At 33.2% G+C, this 20148-nt stretch overlaps 2 protein-coding genes across 2 annotated transcripts; both read right to left on the minus strand.

Annotated features, from left to right (window-relative positions):
- Nucleotides 1-7981: 7981 nt before the first annotated feature.
- On the minus strand, nucleotides 7982-12593 carry LOC145638140 (putative glucan 1,3-beta-glucosidase A). Its single transcript, XM_081689102.1, has 8 exons — nucleotides 12279-12593; nucleotides 11860-11979; nucleotides 11582-11779; nucleotides 11291-11449; nucleotides 11031-11200; nucleotides 10770-10931; nucleotides 10252-10601; nucleotides 7982-8298 (listed from the first exon to the last, which is right to left on the minus strand). The coding sequence occupies exons 1-8, from the start codon at nucleotides 12492-12494 to the stop codon at nucleotides 8111-8113; spliced, it is 1563 nt and encodes a 520-aa protein (XP_081545228.1). The 5' UTR covers nucleotides 12495-12593; the 3' UTR covers nucleotides 7982-8110.
- Nucleotides 12594-14819: 2226 nt separating this feature from the next.
- LOC145640549 (putative glucan 1,3-beta-glucosidase A) lies at nucleotides 14820-16618 on the minus strand. The gene is made up of 6 exons (XM_081691803.1): nucleotides 16611-16618; nucleotides 16219-16567; nucleotides 15930-16099; nucleotides 15666-15821; nucleotides 15185-15546; nucleotides 14820-15076 (listed from the first exon to the last, which is right to left on the minus strand). Exons 1-6 carry the CDS (start codon nucleotides 16616-16618, stop codon nucleotides 14820-14822), a joined length of 1302 nt encoding a protein of 433 aa, XP_081547929.1.
- Between the last annotated feature and the right edge of the window lie 3530 nt (nucleotides 16619-20148).

Genomic DNA, 20148 nt, shown 5'->3' on the forward strand with positions numbered 1-20148 from the left:
CTGTGCACCATTTTTTTTTTTGTTGGTGCAGTAATTAACCAAGCTTGTTTGGTAATTACTGGATTACTTTTTCTATTTTCATGTATCAGAAAGGAGAGCTAGGTTAAATTACTGTGTAATTTTATGTACACTTTTTTTTTCCATGTATACTTTTTTTTTTCCCAAGTGTTTACACTTGCCATAATATCCTGTTTTTCTTTTTACAAGTATTTTTAGTACTTTTTTTACTTTTTTTTTTTTTTTTTTTTTTTTTTTTTTTTTTTGTTACAACTACAAGTTAACTGATATTATTAATTTATTATGGTCCTACTCTTCTTTCTCCATAAAAAAAAAGTCCCAACACAAATTGTCATTATATTATCTAATAATTTTAATAAAATATCAAACATAAAAAATTTGAGCAACACTGGAAGACCTGCTTCAATGAGCAATACTGCTCACTTAAGCAACACTGCTTAAAAATTTGAAGAAAATATAATTTTTTTTTTAATTTAAAAAATAATGCAGTTGGAATATTATGTGTGTTAAATTGTTTGTCATGTAGATAAAATATACCGTACTTATATATGATATGTTTAAGTTTGTTTGGTTATTTTTTTTTTGTTTTTTTTTTAATATTATCTTAATCACACTCTTTTAAATATTTTTATTTTTTTGATTTTTTTTTTTTTTTTTTTTTTTTTTTTTTTTTTTTTGTGTGGTATTATTTGTAGACTAAAAAGGTAAACATATTATATAAAAAAAAATCTACAATATTCTATGATATAGTAGTAATAAAAAGTCATTATATTATCTAATAATTTTAATAAAATATCAAACACAAAAAAATAAAAAATTAAACAATTATTTGATGAGGCAAGCTATAAGATGTTGTAGCCAACCAATGAGGAACTTTGTAGCTTGAAACCTTTGTAGTTTAAAAATATGATGTGGCAAGACAAGCTGCTACAATATGTTGTAGCTTGCCATTGGAGATGCTCTTACTTTTTTTTTTTTTTTTTTTTTTTTTTTAAAAAACTTAATCACTCCACTAATCAATTCATTAAAAAGTCATTAATATCTACAAATGAAATCTAAATTAACAATTACATAAAATAGAATCAAATAAAGGTTTTCTTCATCAAACTACAATCATTAAATAGGTTATATGCGTGCACGGTTTATTATAAAGCATGATAAGCTATATATTGACTATCCAATTAATTTTGTTATGAGAATATACCCTTTTTTTTTTGACACATATGAGAATATACCCTAACTGAGGGGTATGTATAAATGTATCCCTATACCACAATCAATAGCTATAAATAATATCAAGTGAATGAATTTTTATTATTTTTTTCTTAAAAAAAAAAAAAAAAAAAACCTCAATCAATTCAATTGTGTAGCAAAAAAGAAAGAAAAATTGAGAGAGAGACATGCATGAATATTTATGGGTTACAATTCATTTTTTTTTTAATTATAAAAGTCGTTTAATTTTATAGCTTGGATTTTGGATAAACACAAATAAATATGATTTGAAAAATTAGTCTAACCAATATTAAGTAGATTATTTGTGTGTATAGCACATTTTGTGTGCGACTAACCATATCATGTAGCCACGTTTTGTTAAGACAAATTTATTATTGGCCTAACGTTGCAAATTTGAAACAAAGGTATTTATATCTTACTTAATGAAAAATTTCAATACATATTAGAAAAATATTATTCATATAAATATATGTGGTCCTAAGTAATAATATTCCAACATCATTTTCCATCAATAATGATTTTCCATGTGTAATACATCGATTTTTCCCCAAGATACAATGTATGTTTTAGGTAGGGCTATCTTTTTCTAACTATGAGTACTCTTACGTTATAATTTGGTTAAATATTCAACTTGAAAACAAATTAAACAAATCTATTATTGGCCTATATCACAAATGGTGTGGTGGCTTTGGATGCACCATGCATGTAGTAATCTCATTAAGGGTCTACTTTAATTTCTTTCTCTAATATTGATCGTTAATTGGTTATCATAATAGAAGGTAGTGAAAACCCACGTTGTGCTCTAAAACCCACATGCATTATTAAAAAGGGATGGAGATAATTAAGAGCGAGCATAACCACTTTGCCAATATCACATTATTCACATACCTCATATTTATATGGAAAATAATAAACGGCTATTTATAAGGAGCTGAAAAAGGAAATATTAATTAAGGATAGATTAATATTAATCACACCGATTTGCATGTGATTTGTCATGAGTTCCCAACTTTTTTTTTTTTTTGAAAAGCAAAAATATTTCATTAATTAAAAGGCATACGACATCTACAATAAAGATTCGACGTTAACAAATACATAAGATTGGTAGAGGATGAAATCGGTCGTTGGACAATCACCCTAAAACCAAACAATAATTCTACCTAAACCAACCTAAGACAAGTCTAGGGTAAGTAGAGGATCCTATCCACAGGGAATGGGTAAGTACACCGAGAGTATGAAACGGTTGCAATCTAGTTCAGTCACAAATTGGGGGTTTTGATTAGGTAACTACTATGGAGACAAACACTAGGGGGAAATAGGGATTGACTCCAACCAAACCAATGGATCAAAACAATAGGCAAGCATGAACACAAATTGGGTGATAGAGAGGGCACTCAACATTGCCTTCTTTCGAAGCGACAACACTAAGCATTCCTAAACCAAACTCAACTAACAAGATAGGCCAACCAAGTCTTAACGATGAGAAGTAGACTACTAACTCGGGTTTGTCTTTCGATCGGTCCAAGAAAGCATTGAGGCACAAACAATTGAGATTTCTCACCTAATTGTTGCAACTAATACTACTACGTCATTCAAACAAGGAACCATAATCAAGAGGAATTTAGCGTAATCGTATAAGAAAAGGCTCACAACTAGACTCCATCTCTCAATGTAAGCATAGAAGTGAATACATGAGCGATAAGTGGCCATCCAATTACACATGCAATTAACCAATTCTTTAACAATCAATCATCAACCCAAAATGAACATGCAAGCACATACATCAATCAACCCATGGCTTGGTTGGGTCTTCACCCAACCCCTAGCTAATTAACTACTCACTAAACATGGTGAAGGACATCAAAATAACAAGTTCCAATTCAAACATTAAATTAACAAGTTGAGAGGAGTAGTAGGAATAAGGTAGATTGGACATGCAACAACAATTAAGCAAGATTAAGAGAGGAATTAACAATTCAAAGTAAATAAAAACTTAAATTAAAGAGTAAGAGATAGAGGAAAGAGATTACTTAAAATGCTTCAAAGTTGAGAAATTGTTGAATTCAAGAGAACAATCTTCAATTAATCTACTACAATGATTGAGTTTGAGAAGATCTAAGCTAATTAATGAGGGTTGAGAGAAACTAAGGGCCTAAGAAAACTAAAAGGGAAAGAAGATCCGCTCATCTGAAGTCAAACGTTCTATTTATATGCCCAAAAATTACATCGTAAAATCCGTCAAAATCGGGCTTCAGAACAGGAGGAGCGCCCGCTCCAGTAAGTAGGAGCGCCCGCTCCTCTGTGTGGAGCGCCCGCTCCTGGGCTCTCTGCATGCCCTCTCCTCTTGCAACAGTTTGGGGCAGAATGTAGGAAAACAGGGAGGAGCGCCCGCTCCTTGAAGGCTGCACGCTCGCTCCTATATGTGCAGGGGGAGGCAAAATGTGGCAGTTCAGGTAGGAGCGCCCGCTCCTTATTAGGTGCACGCCCGCTCCTGCTTTCCTTTGCTTCCAAAGAGTATTTCTTCATGCTTATGCTATTTAGCCCATTTTTCATTGTACCTACAAGCACGAGCACACACATAAAAAGAAACGGGGAAGCCAAGAGATGCAAATTAGCACGGGAGGAGTTAGAAAAAGGGATTAAAGTAGGGGAAAGAGTACAAAATTGTGTTTAGAAAGCCATGATAAGTGGACAAATAAAACACTTATCAAAGATATTGAATCAAATAGAATATTCCTTCATATAAACTACGACCGTCGAGTAGATCTTGCACTGCGGAGCATCTCCCTCTTATATCGCTGAAAATTACAGCCTTGTTGGAGAGACAATCTAACGATCCTTTGTAGCCGTGAGGATGTTTTCCTTCTGATTCATCTGTTCGTTTTCAAAAACTTGATAACTTTTTCACCAACGAAATAATTTCACGACAATCCATTAGATCTGCTACCATGGATTCAAAACTAAGAAATTTCTCCCTCGAAAAGATCGAGGAGATAAACCTTGTCTTTCGAAGGAGATCGGAAACCCTTTCTTTCGAGGGAGAAAAATTCCTCCCAAAAGGAGGAAGTATTATTATAAACCTAAAAAAAACAATAAAGAAACCAGGATTGGGGCTTTCCACCGATTAAAATCGATGGAAGCCCCTTCAAAATTCAACAATGGAGGCTAGGGTTTTTGAGAGAGAAAGGTGAAGATAGAGGAGAGAGGTTCAACGAGTTCCCAACTTAATTCTATTTTAAAAAATATATTTAATACTTATACATAACCCTAAAGGCTAGAGCTATATATATATATATATATATATATATATATATATATATATATATATATATATTATACTTGTATGTTCTGCAATTTTTATGTTCTTATCATTCATTTATCAACTTTAAATAAATTTATATAAATCCAAACGACCCGCAAGATTTGCCCTATATGTGTCGGGCATCTTTGATTATTAATAATTTAGGGCTTGTTTTGTTTGACATCGTTTTCAAATTTTTTTTTTAAAAACAAAAGACCAAAAATTGGAAACACTTTTTTTCTTGTTTTCTCTTTTTTGTTGGCAGTTTTCTAAAATATCATTATCTTAATACGGAGTAAGTTTGACTAATTTTTTTATTCATTATAGGACATATATCATATGATTTTGAAAAACAAAAAAAAGAAAACCACAGTGATGCCAAACGAACCCTTAGTTTTTTTTTTTTTTTTTTTTTTTTTTTTTTTTTGAATAGCAAAAATATTTCATTAATTAAAAGTCATACGACATCTATAATAGAGATTCGACGTTAACAAATACATAAGATATTGAATCAAATAGAATTTTCCTTCATAAAAACGAACCCTTAGTATTACATTGTATTTTTTTTCCTTAAACTGCTTTACATTGTATCACAATCTCATAAATATATCAAATATAGACCAAAAATATCATCAAATAATACCCGGTAATCCCCTAAAATTAAAGCATGAAGATCTGGAACTTTAATTTTAAATGCATGTGAAAAATGAAATTCAATGGAGCATTACCCAATGCCTACGCTTTTGTCAATGGAATGGACGCATTCCGCTAGCTAGTTTTTTTTTTTTTTTTTTTCTAGGCATGTATTAAGAAGAATACTCCTTCCGTTTTTTAATACTTGCTTCATTTCTTTAAGACACGTATGCCAATGCTAATCTTTGATCACTAATATCTTTAATTATCAATAAGTATAAATTCTAACTATTGAAAATTAATAATCTATTCATTGAGATGATTCTAACAAGTACCCACAAGACTAAATTTTTTCTTATATATAAATCACAAACATTAGTCAAAGTAGGATTAATGAATAGTGCAAAAAATAGAAATGGAGCAAGTATTTAAAAACGGAGGGAGTATTATATACTCCGTATTTCCTTTTTTTTTGTTTTTAAAGGGTTATAATGTTCTATTCACTTGATATTTACGTATTTGATTTTAACTGAATTATTAGACATTATAAATTATTTTAGTTATATATATATATATATTTGACAAATAAATTATTTTAGTTTTAACTTGAACTTGAGTAATCCTTATTAGAATTTATTTTTCCTGAATTGAACAACTTATCTGAACATATTAAACCTGAAATAATTAAAAATAAGATGAATTGAACATACCGTAATTTGATTGTCAAGCACGAATCTCGATATAGATATATATATCATTAAATATAATTTATAAAAAGATAAAATTCAAAAAATATACATTAATAATACAATTCTAACAAAAGTATTTACATGATTATGCTGTTAAAAACACTAAATTAAGTGAATTATGTAAATAGTACTTTGTACAAATAAATGTCAAAGATGGAACACTTTCTTTAAAAAAAAACAATAACTAAACAGAGAGAGTACCATCTTTAAAGAACAACGCGTTTCTGGTGCGGCAAGGTGCCATATCAGTAACCTTCTAGCAACCCCTCAAGTAACCCCACAGGGGATGTTAAATACCGCCAACATTATTTATCAAAACCGCCAACATTTGATGTAAAGAGACAATAGTACCCTTACTATTTCTTTTCTTTTTTTTTCCCTCACTTTGACCATCCACCACCAACATTACTGTCACCAACTACCCACACAACCACATTGGGCAGAGGTGAAGGACAGCGACAGCACAACAATGTAGGGAGGCGGCGGCGGTGGATAAAGTTTTGTGACATTGAAGGGGTTGGCGAGTACAAGACAGCGACGACCGCCAATACGATGGTGAATGTATTGACGTGATGGTGGGAAAGGGGATACTTTTTTTAACTATTCCGGCGTCATCAATCGGCAGTCAAAACTGGTGGACATCGCCGGTAACCGGCGTCCAAAACCGGTTACCGTGTAGGTTGACCGGTTTTGGCCTCCGGTTGACCACGGTAAACGGCGTCCAAAACTAGTCAACCGGTACGGTAACCGGTTTTGAACGCCGATTACCATGCCGGTTGATCGGTTTTGCGCGTCGGTTGTGTTGGTCGCCGGATTTAAAAAAAAACACCACCTTCCTGCCGACGAAGGAAGGTGGTGGATCATCGTTTTATTGATGGATGTTGACTACTTCTGTTGGGCAATATAAAAAATATAAGACAATACCTCTTTGTGGTTGTGGACCTTGATGGTGGGTGCTGGTGGTGGACTGGTGGTCGTGGACTTGTGGTAGTGTGGGAGGTGGCGGTGGTGTGGGTTGTGGCAGTGGTGGTTGCTCTAATTTTGATGGTGGTTGATGGTTGAATTTGAGTGTTGAATCTTGATGGACTTAGGAGAGAGAGAGAGCCAAATTGGGATAATAAGGGTAATCTTGTCTCTTCATTACTTTTGTTGGCGGTTTGATAAAAAACGTTGGCGGTATTTAGCAATTCACTTAAGTAACCCCTCTAGTAGCCCTCTACACAAAGTAACCCCTGACTGACTGGTAACCCCTAGTAACCCCCGACTAACCTAGTAACCCCTAACCTAGTAACCCCAAGTAACCTCTAACCTAGTAACCCCAAGTAACCCCTAACCTAGTTACTACTAATGACCCCAAGTAACCCCTAACATATTAACCCATAACTGACCTAGTAACCCCTAACCGACGTAGTAACCCCTAGTAGCCCCCGACTAAGTAACCATTAACCCACACCCAAACCCACCGTAACCACCACCAACACCAACCTTTCTCAACCGGCGTCCTCAAAACCTTAAACTCCACCACACCACCACCAACTCCCGTACCACTAACAACCATTAAAATTGTTAAAAAAAAATAAAATTAAATCGAACAAATACCTCAAAATAAATATTGGCTTCGAATTTCACTTGAAATATGGCTAAAAAGGCCAAATTCAACCATAAAAACTCTAGATCTAGAGTTTTTTTGGCTGAATTTGGCCTATAAACCTCTAGCTTGTTTTTCGGCGACGGAGTACGAGGAGCTTCCTTACCCCCTACCACCGCTGCTCCATTTAACTTGTTTAATTTGAGTGGGCTAATTAGAGAAGATGAAAATAGGAGAGAGAAAGAGGAGAGAGGAGAGATAAAAGAGAGTTCATGAAAGGAGTGTGTTTAGGTGGGAAGAAGAAAACAAGAAAGAGAATGAGAGATAAAGAAGAGAGAGAGAAAAAAAAAAATTATATTGCGGCTGGCCGTACGGTGTGGCCAGCCACATATGAAACTTTGTGTTTAAAGAATGCAATCACATAAATCACATGTTTTTTTTTTTATTATTTTACTTCATTTGTATATAATTTTGATTATAGATTGACTGAATACAAAAACTTCTTAGGTTTATATTTATACAATTATACAAATAATTCAACATATTGATATAACATATAAGCCTTAAACCTTAAATGACGAATCGATATTATCTACCGTTAAGTTTGATGTAACCATTTTGAATCATCCACTTAAGACTCCAATGATTGTTGACATTCTTGTAAGTCCAATAAGCCCATCCAAAGGTTGCGCGATCAAACACTTGAAGCTGTGCATTTGCAAATTTTTGATATTCCTCCTTTGTTCCATTCACTTTCCACTCAGCAACCCATTCTCCTACATCAACATTAAAATAATAAAATATTCCTATGTTCAGTGCCAAAGAATTTAATTTGGTAATTTATAAGCTTCAAATTACATATGTCAGTAATAGTTACTACGTTAGATTAAATTTTTTTTTTTTAAAAAACAAAAAAAAAAAAAAAAAAAAAAAAAAAAAAAAAAAAACCTTTAAAAGGACGTTTGTTTTATTTAAATACTAGTGCCCTAAATAAGGTTGGTTTTTGTAATAAAATGATACTCCCTCCATTTCATAATGTTAGTCTCATATGAAATCAATGACATAAAAGAAGAAAAGAAATATATTTGGAATCTAACATTAAAGTACAACATAATTCATAATTAATTTACCTTATTTAACTTTTTTGATTTTTTATTAGGAAAGCACAAGTCATAATTGCTATATAAGGTAAAAATTTCCTTACTTAGAGTCATGTCATCAATCCACAATCAATTAATTCCTAAAAAAATCAAGTTATAAATGAAATATATTGAATATGGGTAGATCTTTTTGAAACACCCAAAATAGTATGTGGGACTAACATTATGAAATGGAGGGAGTATTATTTATAAGACATAATAAATTTATTTGTTACAAATAATAAGAAACAGAGGTAGGGCCTGTTCTCTTCCGTTGAAATTCAGTTCAGTTCAGTTCAGTTCGGTTCAGTTCAGCTCTTAACTTATGTCTAATGATATTGCTAATGATATAAAGCCAAATTTCATTCTTTTAAGCTCTTATTACAACGACAACAACAACAACAACAACAATAATAATAATATTAATAATAATAATAATAACAATAATAATAATAATCAATAAATAATAAATAATAATAATAATAATAATAATAATCAATAAATAATAATAATAATAATAATAATAATAATAATTGAAATAATAATACTAATAATAATAATCAATAAATAATAATAATCATCAATAAATAATAATAATAATAATAATAATAATAATAATAATAACAATAACAATAATAATAATAATAATAATAATAACAATAACAATAATAATAATAATACTAATAATAATAATCAATAAATAATAATAATAATCATCAATAAATAATAATAATAATAACAATAATAATAATAATAATACTAATAATAATAATAATCAATAAATAATAATAATAATAATAATCAATAATTAATAATAATAATAATAATAATAATAATAATAATAATAATAATATTAATACAATTCATTGTTCAAATGGGTTAGATACATGTAAGTGTTTTGTGTTCTTTTGTCATAATACTATTTAATTTTTAAATTAAATAGTATATGTGTTTATAATGTTTAGAGGTTTCAAGTTTTTAATATATTTTCCATAAATTTTATAATTATATAGTATATTTTTCGTTAATATTTTAATATGTACATTTGTATATACACATATGTATAGTAATAAATAATCAATAAATAACCAAAAATCACTAATCCGTAGTTAAAAATCACTAATTAATAAGTTCAGTTCAGTTCAGCTGAGTTCAGTCAATCGAAACAGGCCCGTAATATATGAGTTTTCGTGAGAAAAAAAATATACACTATATTTAAAGAAAAAAAAAAAAGTAGTTTAATGTGAAAAGAGATACCGTATAAGTAAGTTCTATGTGGTCCTAACCAATACTAAATCGCCACTTCACATCAATGTTCATTTGCCACGTGTGATACACTTTTGCCCAACAATTTGGCAAGGCTATCATATTTTAGCACCTTGATAGAGTTTGGTTAAGTTTCCAAGTTAAGGTTAATGGCCATGTACTAATCCAATCAAGGGGCTACTTTCATTGTCTAAATATTGATTATCTTTTTTATTATTCTCAACTGTCCTATTATATTCTTAATTAGATTAGATGTATATGTTAGAGGTTGTGTATGCAACCTAGTACAGTATAAGCTGGCTTTCCTTTAATTTGATTACTTACCAACAAATGTAAGGGGGCCGTTGGAGGTGGTGACATAACCCAATTCCGAGGATCTGTTGTGGTAGATGAAGTCGAGGTTGTGTTTGACACTAATGCTGTTAACATCATAAATGCTGTAGTAATGGACATCAATTACAGTTAACTGCAATGCACTAGCAAGGGGAAACAACTCCCTTGGATCCATAGGCTGCTTTAAGCGATTGTTCATCATAACATACGCGCTTGAAGAGTGCTTGCGCACTGCATCATATCCTGCCTTGTAGTACTTTTTTAAGGTATCCACTGTCACAACAGGCGCTAAAGGCTCGTTGAGCAGCTCTACTGCTAGAAGGTTAGGGAATTTCGCGTATCTGCATTCAAATGACAGTATGCTTACAACTTTCAGTATGAAATGTCAGCTACATATACAAGGTACTCCCTCCGTCCCTTAATTAGATGTCTACTTTTCTTTATTATATGAGTTATAAATACTAGAAACAGGCATCTGATAAAGGGACGGAGGGAGTAGTGCTTAGTACCTGGATGTTAAAAAGTCGATAACAGTAACAGTCTGTTGTATATATATAGTATTATTGGATTTTCCCCAATTAATAGTTCCATCTCTAGTTCCACTGTGTTCATATCCATTTTGTGCCCCGGGTGCTGCGTGTAGGTCTATTATAACCTGGACTCCATATTTTCTACAGGTTAACAATATGCACTTGGCAATATTAGTTACAAATCATTTGATCAGGAGCAATTGAATTAAAAGGACAGTGAGTATAACAAAAAAAACGTACTGTGCCCAAGTGAAGGCGTTGTCCAAAGACTGCAACGATCCTCCCACGAAAGGCTTAGGAGGTGTCGGGTCACTGGCTATCCACCATCCTACAGGAATTCTAACAGCATTGAGTCCATTTTGAGAAATAAACCTGAAATCATCTTCTACTATAAAAGTGCTCCAATGTTCCTGATACAATAAACAAATTTATGTTCTGTGACAAAGTATTGACTTTCAAATTTTAAGCAAGAAATTAGAATTTAAGTTTGTGCTGCTTACCCTCATAACCTGTGGGGCTTTTTCGGGGCCATAACCATTAGTAACCTGAAATTCGCCTTGTAAGGTTTCAACAATTTTCATCACGAAAACCGATGGGTTATCATCCCCCCAGCCACCATCCCCTGCATAATCTGCAGTGACCTGATCCTGTGTCTTTGCCTGCAGGAAAAAAAAATTAAGAATTAATCATCTCGCTTAAGCCACCTAATGTATACTGAATTACTTGTAGAAAAACTTGCACATATGATTCTAGCAGGGGAAGTGAGGAGGACAGTAAGAGTTAAATAAAACCTGTAGAAATAGACCATTAGGAGCTTGTATTCGAACACGATTTTTGTCATCAGACTTTCTGACAATCCGAAATATTTCAGAAGATTTTGGGGCATTTGCTACTGCAACTACTGCAGGGATGCCTCTGCTGGCTTGCACTCCTGCAAACTGATTGTTGGACACCCGGAAATTGAACGTGTTTTCGTTGATTCTCCAAAGCTACACTCCAAAATTTTGTTAATACATGAAAATTGTTGAACAGTTAAATTAAGCTGATGTGTTTAGATGATGTAGCTCACCTTGAAGGTTTCCCAACCTGATGCAGAAGTTCTGTTAGCTACTAAGATTGTCCCTCCGCCGTTCTCAGCGCATACATACTTGCCAATAGTCACTGATTTTAGCCGAATCTTTGTTCCATCCTGTACAAAATGAAATAGTACTACACAAATTCAGTGTCCTTAATATAGAAATAATGTACTTTTATAGAACTCTTTAATTTACTCATTAGAATTGTACATATAGACACATTAGTAGAAAATGCAACGTCAAATTTAACAAGGTATCACATATTGAAAGTTACTCTTCATTTGACCATGTACAAACTTTGTAAGTTAGTAGTCATATATACATATGTATTAACATGACTATGATGTTACAAGAATTAGTAATACCACGTGACAACTAATCTCGGACAAAGATGAAATTTAGAAATACAAACCAGCAAGTCTTTGTTAGGAATGCCATCAAAAAGAGAAGGTTTAATCCATCCTTCAGTAACAAGCCATCCTCCAAGATTAACTGCCTTAACTTGAAAACCCGGGTTTACGCGATGACTTTTGTGAGCCCTCCCGGCTTGGCACCCTATTATCAAACTTTGTATAAAAACTCCCACTAGCAATGAGCATAAGAAGGTGAATTTAGCACCAACCTTCATTATATTTTGATGAATTTTCAGTTGCTAATAAAATTGTGAATTTAAGGGGGTATTTATACAATGTTGTAAATTAGAGATTATGGGGAGGAATCACAACGATGCAACTATTTGGTGGACATAATTTGGCAACGAAAGCACTACTACGTCTAGTTATATAATCAATGTTTAATGAACGCACGAGATACATGCAAATATTTTAAAAATTTTATTGCTAGTTTTATGTACTTGCAAAACTAATAATACTTGCAACATTTTCTAACTATGTAATAAAAACTGAAAACTCTAGCTAGCTAGGTTATTAATGACATTTTATGTGACACATCTTCCTATTGGGTTTGTCAAAATGTGGAGAACGGTTCAAGGCATAATGATGCATAGCTTAGGAGTTTAAGCTATGGACTATTGCTTGGTGTTAAGAAATGGTGGGCGGCAAAGAGCTGACTTCGAATGAAGATATCTCAAAATCAAGAGATGATTTTGAGGTGATTCAAGTTTGAGGTGATAGCTTGTCTCAATATCTTTCCAACGACTAGTCATAAGCTCGTTTTGGAGAAGAAACAAGAAGGTTATTATCGTTTTACGAAGTGATGTCAAGCCTGCCAAGTTCGCACGTCCGCACAAGATATGTATGAGTCTGCGTCCGTGCGCAAAGGGGGCTGGAAATGCGCATTTTGATAGGAGTCAGAAGACTTTGCCCGTCTGCGCAAAAAAAAGCATAGCGTCCACACAAGGTGCTGTTGTAGCTCGATTTCTGCCACACACTATATTATTAGCCATTGATGTCTCATTTATGCTCGGGGGTATACATGCTCATAGCCGTCGTGTTATAGTGGGGGAGAAAATGTAGAGAGAGAATGAGAGCCTCAATGTAAAATCCAAACATTTAGGGTTTGAGTGTTTGAGAAGGTGAGTTTGAAGTGGGAGCTATCCATGGTGTTTGAAAGCTTGTAATATACATTGTTCTTCATCAAAGTATTACTCGGTTCTCGGGTTCCCCACGGGGCTCCTTGTTTCGTTTATTACTTGTTTTACATATTCGTTGTTGTTGATTGTCGTTAATCACAAACTAGCTAAGCTAGCACATTCATTAATCCTTTCACTTCTCCTTACCATCCCTTACAAGTTTTTGAGTTTGCCCCACCCGGTTTAACGAAGCTTAGCTTGACTACATTCAAATTCGACTGAGTTGCACACCTAACTTATGGTGGGCGAGTCTTCCAACAAGAGTTTCCTGCATTCGGTGAGGCTAGAACTTAATACCTCCCTTAAGCGACATCAAGCTGCTTATCACTTGAGCTAACTCTTGTTTATTTACCAGCCTTTTAAAACGGTTTAAAGTTATTTCTATTGTTTTTTTAAGAAAAAGTTATTATTACCAAAATGCTAAACCTTGGTGAACTTGTCAATAATCAAATTAAACATTCTTAGTATTTTAAGATAGGCCAAAATGCTAAACCTTGGTGAACTTGTCAATAATCAAATTAAACATTCTTAGTATTTTAAGATAGGCCAGGTTAGTTTGTCAATGAAATTGCACCCCCTTTATTTATTTTTTTTTTTTTTATTTTTTATTTTTTTTTATTTTTTGGTGTGTGTGTGTGTGTGAAGAATGACTTCCTTGTTTATTCCTTTGTAAGACACGAAGTTTAAGATGTTAGGGAAATATAAATAAAATGAAGAATTTTTTTTTTTTTTTTTAAGAACAAATAAGATGAAGATTCTTACCATTAATTAGCTGAAAACTTAGATGTACTAGTTTTTTTGCTAATAAATATGATTTGCTCATTAAAAATTTAAAAATAACCACTTTGTTTCAATCACATACTTCGTATTCATCATATACATAACAATTTTGTATATATTGTTGTCATTCATTGAATCAAATTTAATACTACGTATTTGACGTGCAAGGCATAATTTTTGGTTTAATTTTCTATTAAAACTTAGCTTCCCTAACCTCAAAATATCGCAATCTTATAAAGGCAAATTTACATCTGCAAACTGCAATACCGTTCAACTGCTCAAGTAATCATGTTGAAGATTGAAGATCTTAAATGCCCAACTTAAAACCAAAAAATTTAACTTTTCACATGCTTTTATAAATATGTTCATTTCAATCACACGCTTTAATTCATACACTTCATAGTATATATTTTGATTGGTATATTGATAAACACATTAAAGTCTTAGACTAACAAAAGTCGGATTATTTGTTCTTAAAAAAAAAAAAAAAAGTCATAATCCCATAAAGTTGAGGTTAGAAATTTAAGTCGAATTATTCTCAGAGTCAAATGTCGGATGTCGGGGGTCGGAGGCGGAGGGAGATTAAAAATCCGACATCTTGTTGGGTCGGGGTTTGCGGCATAATGTGATCCGATTCGACCTATTGTCATCCCTACTGGTTAGTGTGATGTAGCCATTTTGAATCATCCACTTAAGACTCCAATAGTTATTCACATTCTTGTAAGTCCAGTAAGCCCATCCAAAGGTTGCACGCCCATACACTTGAAGTTGTGCTTTTGCAAAGTTTTGATAATCCTCCTTTGTTGCCCCTTTCACCTGCCACTCAGCAACCCATTCTCCTGCATTTAAATGAAAAAAATTGAAAAAAAAAAAAAATAGATGATTGATTATCCATCAGTTTCAAATTTTAAAAAATGTATCAGGTGCTACATAACTATATACCATACCAACAAAAGTAAGGGGGCCATCAGAGGTTGTAATGTGACTCAATTCCGAAGACATGTTGTTGTTGATGTGGTCTATGTTCTGTTGGACACTCATGTTATCGAATATGCTGGAGAAGAGGTTGTAATAATGGACATCAATTACAGTTAACTGCAATCCACTAGCAAGGGGAAACAGCTCTCTTGGATCCATTACATCTATAGGTCCTAAGCGATTGGACATTATAACATACGCGCTTGAAGAGTACTTGCGAACTGTATCATACCCTTGCTGATAATAGTTCTTTAAAGTGTCCAAAGATACTTCAGGCGCTCCAGGCTCGTTGAGCAGCTCAATTGCTAACAAGCTAGATTGTTTTGCATATCTGCATTCAAATGACATGTGTGCTTAATGCATTCAGTATATATAATTTCAATTGGAAAAATGAAATTTTCCTTGAAATTAAAATTACAGGATTTGAAGCTTCTAGTGCTGATCAAGTACCTGGAAGCTAAGAAGTCGATTGCAGCAACACTCTGTTGTACAGAATCATCAGTTTTTCCCCATTCAATAGATCCATCTCTAGTTCCACTGTGTTCGTTCCCATTTTGTGACCCGGGTACTGCGTGCAGGTCTATTATAACCTTGATATCATATTTTCTACAGGTTCAACATAAACACATAACAATATGAGTCCCTTATCAACAAATTATGAAGTTCTTGTAAATTTGTAATCAGCACATACTAAAAAAAAAAAAAAAGACGTACTCTGCCCAAGTGAAGGCATTGTCCAAGGCCTGCAATGATCCTCCCACGAAAGGCGTAGGGGGTGTCGGGTCACTAGCAATCCACCATCCTACAGGAATTCTAACAGCATCGAGTCCATTCTGAGAAATGAACTTGAAATCCTCCTCAACAATGAATGTGTTCCAATGTTCCTGAGACAATGAACATGTGCATATTTTTGTCAAAAAATTTTAAATTTAAACTATAGAGAAGTTGGTCTATAAATCAATATATTAAAAGAGATATAGTATATTGTATATGTGCTGTTTACCCTCATAACCTCCGGGGCTTTTTCAGGGCCATAACCATTAGTAACTTGGAATTCGCCGTGAAAGGTTCTTACTATAGACATCACAAAAACGGATGGGTTATCATCTCCCCATCCACCATCCCCTGCATAATCTGCAGTGACTAGATCTTGTGTCTTTGCCTGCAGAAAAAGACCACTAGGAGCCTGAATTCGAATACGGTTTTGGTCATCAGAGTTTCTGACAATCTTAAATATTTCAGAATCTCCAGGGGTGCTAGCCTCTGTAACCACTGAAGGGTTGTCTCCTCCGGCCTGTACTCCTGCAAACTTATTGTTGAACACCCGGAAATTGAATGTGTTTTCGTCGATTCTCCATAACTATATACAGAAAAAATATTGTTACAGCTTACAACAGTACCATAGAAAAATGTCTGATTATCACATTAAGGTCGAGTTTAATTTGCAACAATTTAACTAAGATAGTGTTTAGATGGTAGTGAAGCTTTACCTTGAAGGTTTCCCAAGCAGAAGCAGAAGTTCTATTAGCAACTAAGATGCTCCCTCCACCATTCTCAGCACATACATACTTTCCATTATTTGTCACTGATTTTAGTTGAATTTGTGTTCCATCCTGTACACTTTTAAGTACTTAATTAACAATTTAATCAAATGTCTTAAATGAGGGAATGATATGCTTCTATTTCTAATAAATAACTTGACATAAAAATCAAAAAGGAACTTTGTTTCTGATAGAGTATATACAGTCTCTCACTAATCTATTAACTATTACTAAAATAGAAAATTGCTGACATCATCCTCTCTTCAAATTGTATACGTGTCGCTCTCTCATAAAAAAATTTCCCGCCTAATACACTTATGATGTCATATATATTTTTGATTTTTTAAAAGGAATTGGTTATTTTTAATCATTTTTATTTCAATCGTGTCAATAAATATATAAATAATTTTTTTGGTTGGAATAAATAAAATTGATATTGAGCTATAATATTTTAGGTAACTACGACATTTTATAATTTTTTCTTGTAAGGTTTACCTATTATTTATGTGTCTATAAAATAAGGATTGTGCAAGCAACCTAGCTATGAAGTCACGTAATAATAATATGGATGTTTGTTATACAAAAATAAACTAATGTTGTCGTTAAATGTTACCATTGTTTCGCGTATTTTTAAGGTGCTTCAATTTATTTATTACTATCTCTGTTAACTTTTATTTGCAACTTTGGGGTATTATTTGTGAGATATAAAATATTCCAAAGTTGCAAATAAAAGTTAACGGAGGTAGTATTATTTTTTATTACATCGCTTCAACTTATTTAAGTTATATGTATTTTTAATTTGTATTTCGAACTCATATATAAATTCGTAAGCATATGGTTTGATTAGTTCAGATTGACTTTCATTTTTATATTTTGTTAATAAGTAATTTATGATGAAAGATACTCCGTATGTTTTTATGATCTAATTTATAAGTATGTACCGGGAAATAATAAATAGAAACAAATTATTTCATTCTAATAACTTTTTCAATCTGTGCATCGCACGGGTCTAATCTAGTAGAGAGTATATAAAACGATCTTAGGCTTCAACCATTAGCTTAAGCTTTTGGTTGAAATAATCTTAACATGGTATTAAGAGCCAGCGACACAAAAATCACAAGTTCGAATCTCATCCACCACCTTCTTTCAAAATGGAATATTAAACAAGAGCTTCAACCATCATCTTAAGCGGCTCACTAACACTCACCAAAATCAAATATCTTTATTATCTCTATTATATAAACCAATGTGATGTCATCCTGAAAAGACTTTAGGCTCCTCTTAACTTAAAAACAAATTATTATATATTACCTCGATTTTAGTAAGTTGCAACTTTATCTTTAATCACATTTAATTGATCAATTAAAAAGCATTCACATATTCACATCACCAATTATCAATCAAATATGTATTTAATTTGTTCATCAATCAATGTCATGATCTAATGTATCATCTTTTATTACGACATCAAATAACTTTCCAAACTAACTAGTTTCATTAATCCCCTCAATTAGTGATTTTTTTACCAAATCAATCTCTCATGTCAATCAAATCACAAATTCCCTAATTAATTACAATAAAATTATTTCATCCATTAATCAATCACTCATCCACAAATAAATAATTTACCTAATCAAATCCCTTAAATATTTTTATTTCACTCACTCATTTGATGGGTATGAAAATACATACACCAAACAGAAAAACCAAAACTACAATGGTACTAAATGAAAAATCCCTTATTTTTATTTTACTACTTATTAAATTCTAAAAGTATAGATTTAATTTGGTACCACGTACTAAGCAGTTTTCATTAGTCGTCAGCTAATTAATTAATGTATTTTTCATTTTGCGTACCGAAAGGTTTGGTAGAGGTTTTTGAGAGCTTATCATTGACTCAATCTGAATTTGGGCTGAATTAAGGCAGTTTATTTGGCCCGGTCCGAAAATGGCCTAAAAAGTCCGCAGGCCCGACCATTTTGGGCGGGCTTGGACGCAGGATTTTCTAGAGGTGATTAAAATCAGGCCGGGCTAGGCCGTAACGCAATTATTCATGCCTAAACCCGCAAAAAAGTAACGGGCTAGTCAGGCTAAAGCGGGATTTTGGCCTTTTCAGGACAGATTTGGGTTTTTTTAACTAAAAATTCGTTTTTATACTTGCCCAAACCCGCCCTATTTTGGGCCGAATCAGGTCGGGCCAATGTTGATCACCTCTATGATTTTCGACTAGAAGCTAGGCTTGACACGAGAAATTGGCAGATTTTTAAGCCTCGGCCCACCCATTGATCAGGTCTAGGTCTTAAGGAGTATTTTAGTTTCAATTTTGAACTTAATTTGGTTCCTTTAGCATTAAAATGACCCCCCAAAATTTTATCAGAACATTTTTTGTCCTGTAAAATGAGAAAAAAAAAAATTAATTAGCTAACCACAAACGGAAACCGTTAAGTTGTATAAAAAGCTATATTTTAGAATTTGATAGTAGTAAAATAAAAAGATATTTGGAAATATTGTAAATAATATTCTCAACTTTGCTTTATTTTCTTTTAATAATCCTAACTTTAGATTATTCTGGAATAATCCCAACTTTTGGGGGGTGTTTACTTTCTTCAATCCCAAACCGGTCAACGAAAGTCAATGACCTGTTATAATAGGTCATGTGCAACATGTCGAGTTGTAATTGGTCTAAAAAAATTAAAGTTCAAAAAATAATCAAAAAACCCCTTATCCTTCCCGGATCACTGTGATCCCCACCTCCTAACGCCAACCGACCGCCCCAACCCCCTCCCTTCCCATGCCCCGATGTCCGCCGGTTTTCCCCCAACCCCTCGCGGTAGAGGTTGCGACCCATCCACACCCACAATACCTTTCTTTTTCAATTCGGTTCTCTGTCTCCATAAAAAAAAAACCCAACCGAACTCCCTTTAACCCCTCCATCCATTCGAAACACCATGAAAACTGCTCCCTCACAGACGAAACCCTCAATCGCCCCTTTCCCACCATCGAAAACCCTAGCCGCTAGTGTATTGAGGTGGTGGGGGTTTTCTTAGCTTGGTGGGTAGGTGGGGATTTTAGGGAGGGGGGATGGTGGTTTAGGGGGGATGGTGGTTTAGGGGGGAAGCGGCAGGGGTGGAGGAGGGCCCACTGGCCGGCGATGGAGGAACTAAGGAAGCTAGGTTGAGTGGTGGCCAGATTGTTTGGGGTTTGGCTGGTTATTTTTTTTTTAAAAAAATTTGTTTTTGTTTTAAAATTATTTTTAACCAATAAACAAGCGACATGTGTCAATTGAAAAAATTAATAACAAAAAATAACTCATTCAACCGGTCACCGGTAATTGGGATTGAAGAAAGAAAACAACCCCAAAAGTTGGAATTATTCCATAATAATAAAAAGTT

The sequence above is a fragment of the Chenopodium album genome, chromosome 7, assembly GCF_948465745.1.
Source record: "Chenopodium album chromosome 7, dcCheAlbu1.1, whole genome shotgun sequence".
Taxonomy (NCBI): Eukaryota; Viridiplantae; Streptophyta; class Magnoliopsida; order Caryophyllales; family Amaranthaceae; genus Chenopodium; species Chenopodium album.

Excerpts from the sequence above, each read along its gene's own strand:
- LOC145638140 (XM_081689102.1), bottom strand. The coding sequence starts at position 12,494 with ATGAAGGTTGGTGCTAAATTCACCTTCTTATGCTCATTGCTAGTGGGA. Across the intron at positions 11,980-12,278 it reads TTCCTAACAAAGACTTGCTG|GATGGAACAAAGATTCGGCT; the intron begins GTTTGTATTTCT and ends CATTTTGTACAG. Across the intron at positions 11,780-11,859 it reads CAGGTTGGGAAACCTTCAAG|CTTTGGAGAATCAACGAAAA; the intron begins GTGAGCTACATC and ends TTTGGAGTGTAG.
- LOC145640549 (XM_081691803.1), bottom strand. Across the intron at positions 16,100-16,218 it reads AAGCCCCGGAGGTTATGAGG|GAACATTGGAACACATTCAT; the intron begins GTAAACAGCACA and ends TCATTGTCTCAG. Across the intron at positions 15,077-15,184 it reads TGGCCCCCTTACTTTTGTTG|GAGAATGGGTTGCTGAGTGG; the intron begins GTATGGTATATA and ends ATTTAAATGCAG.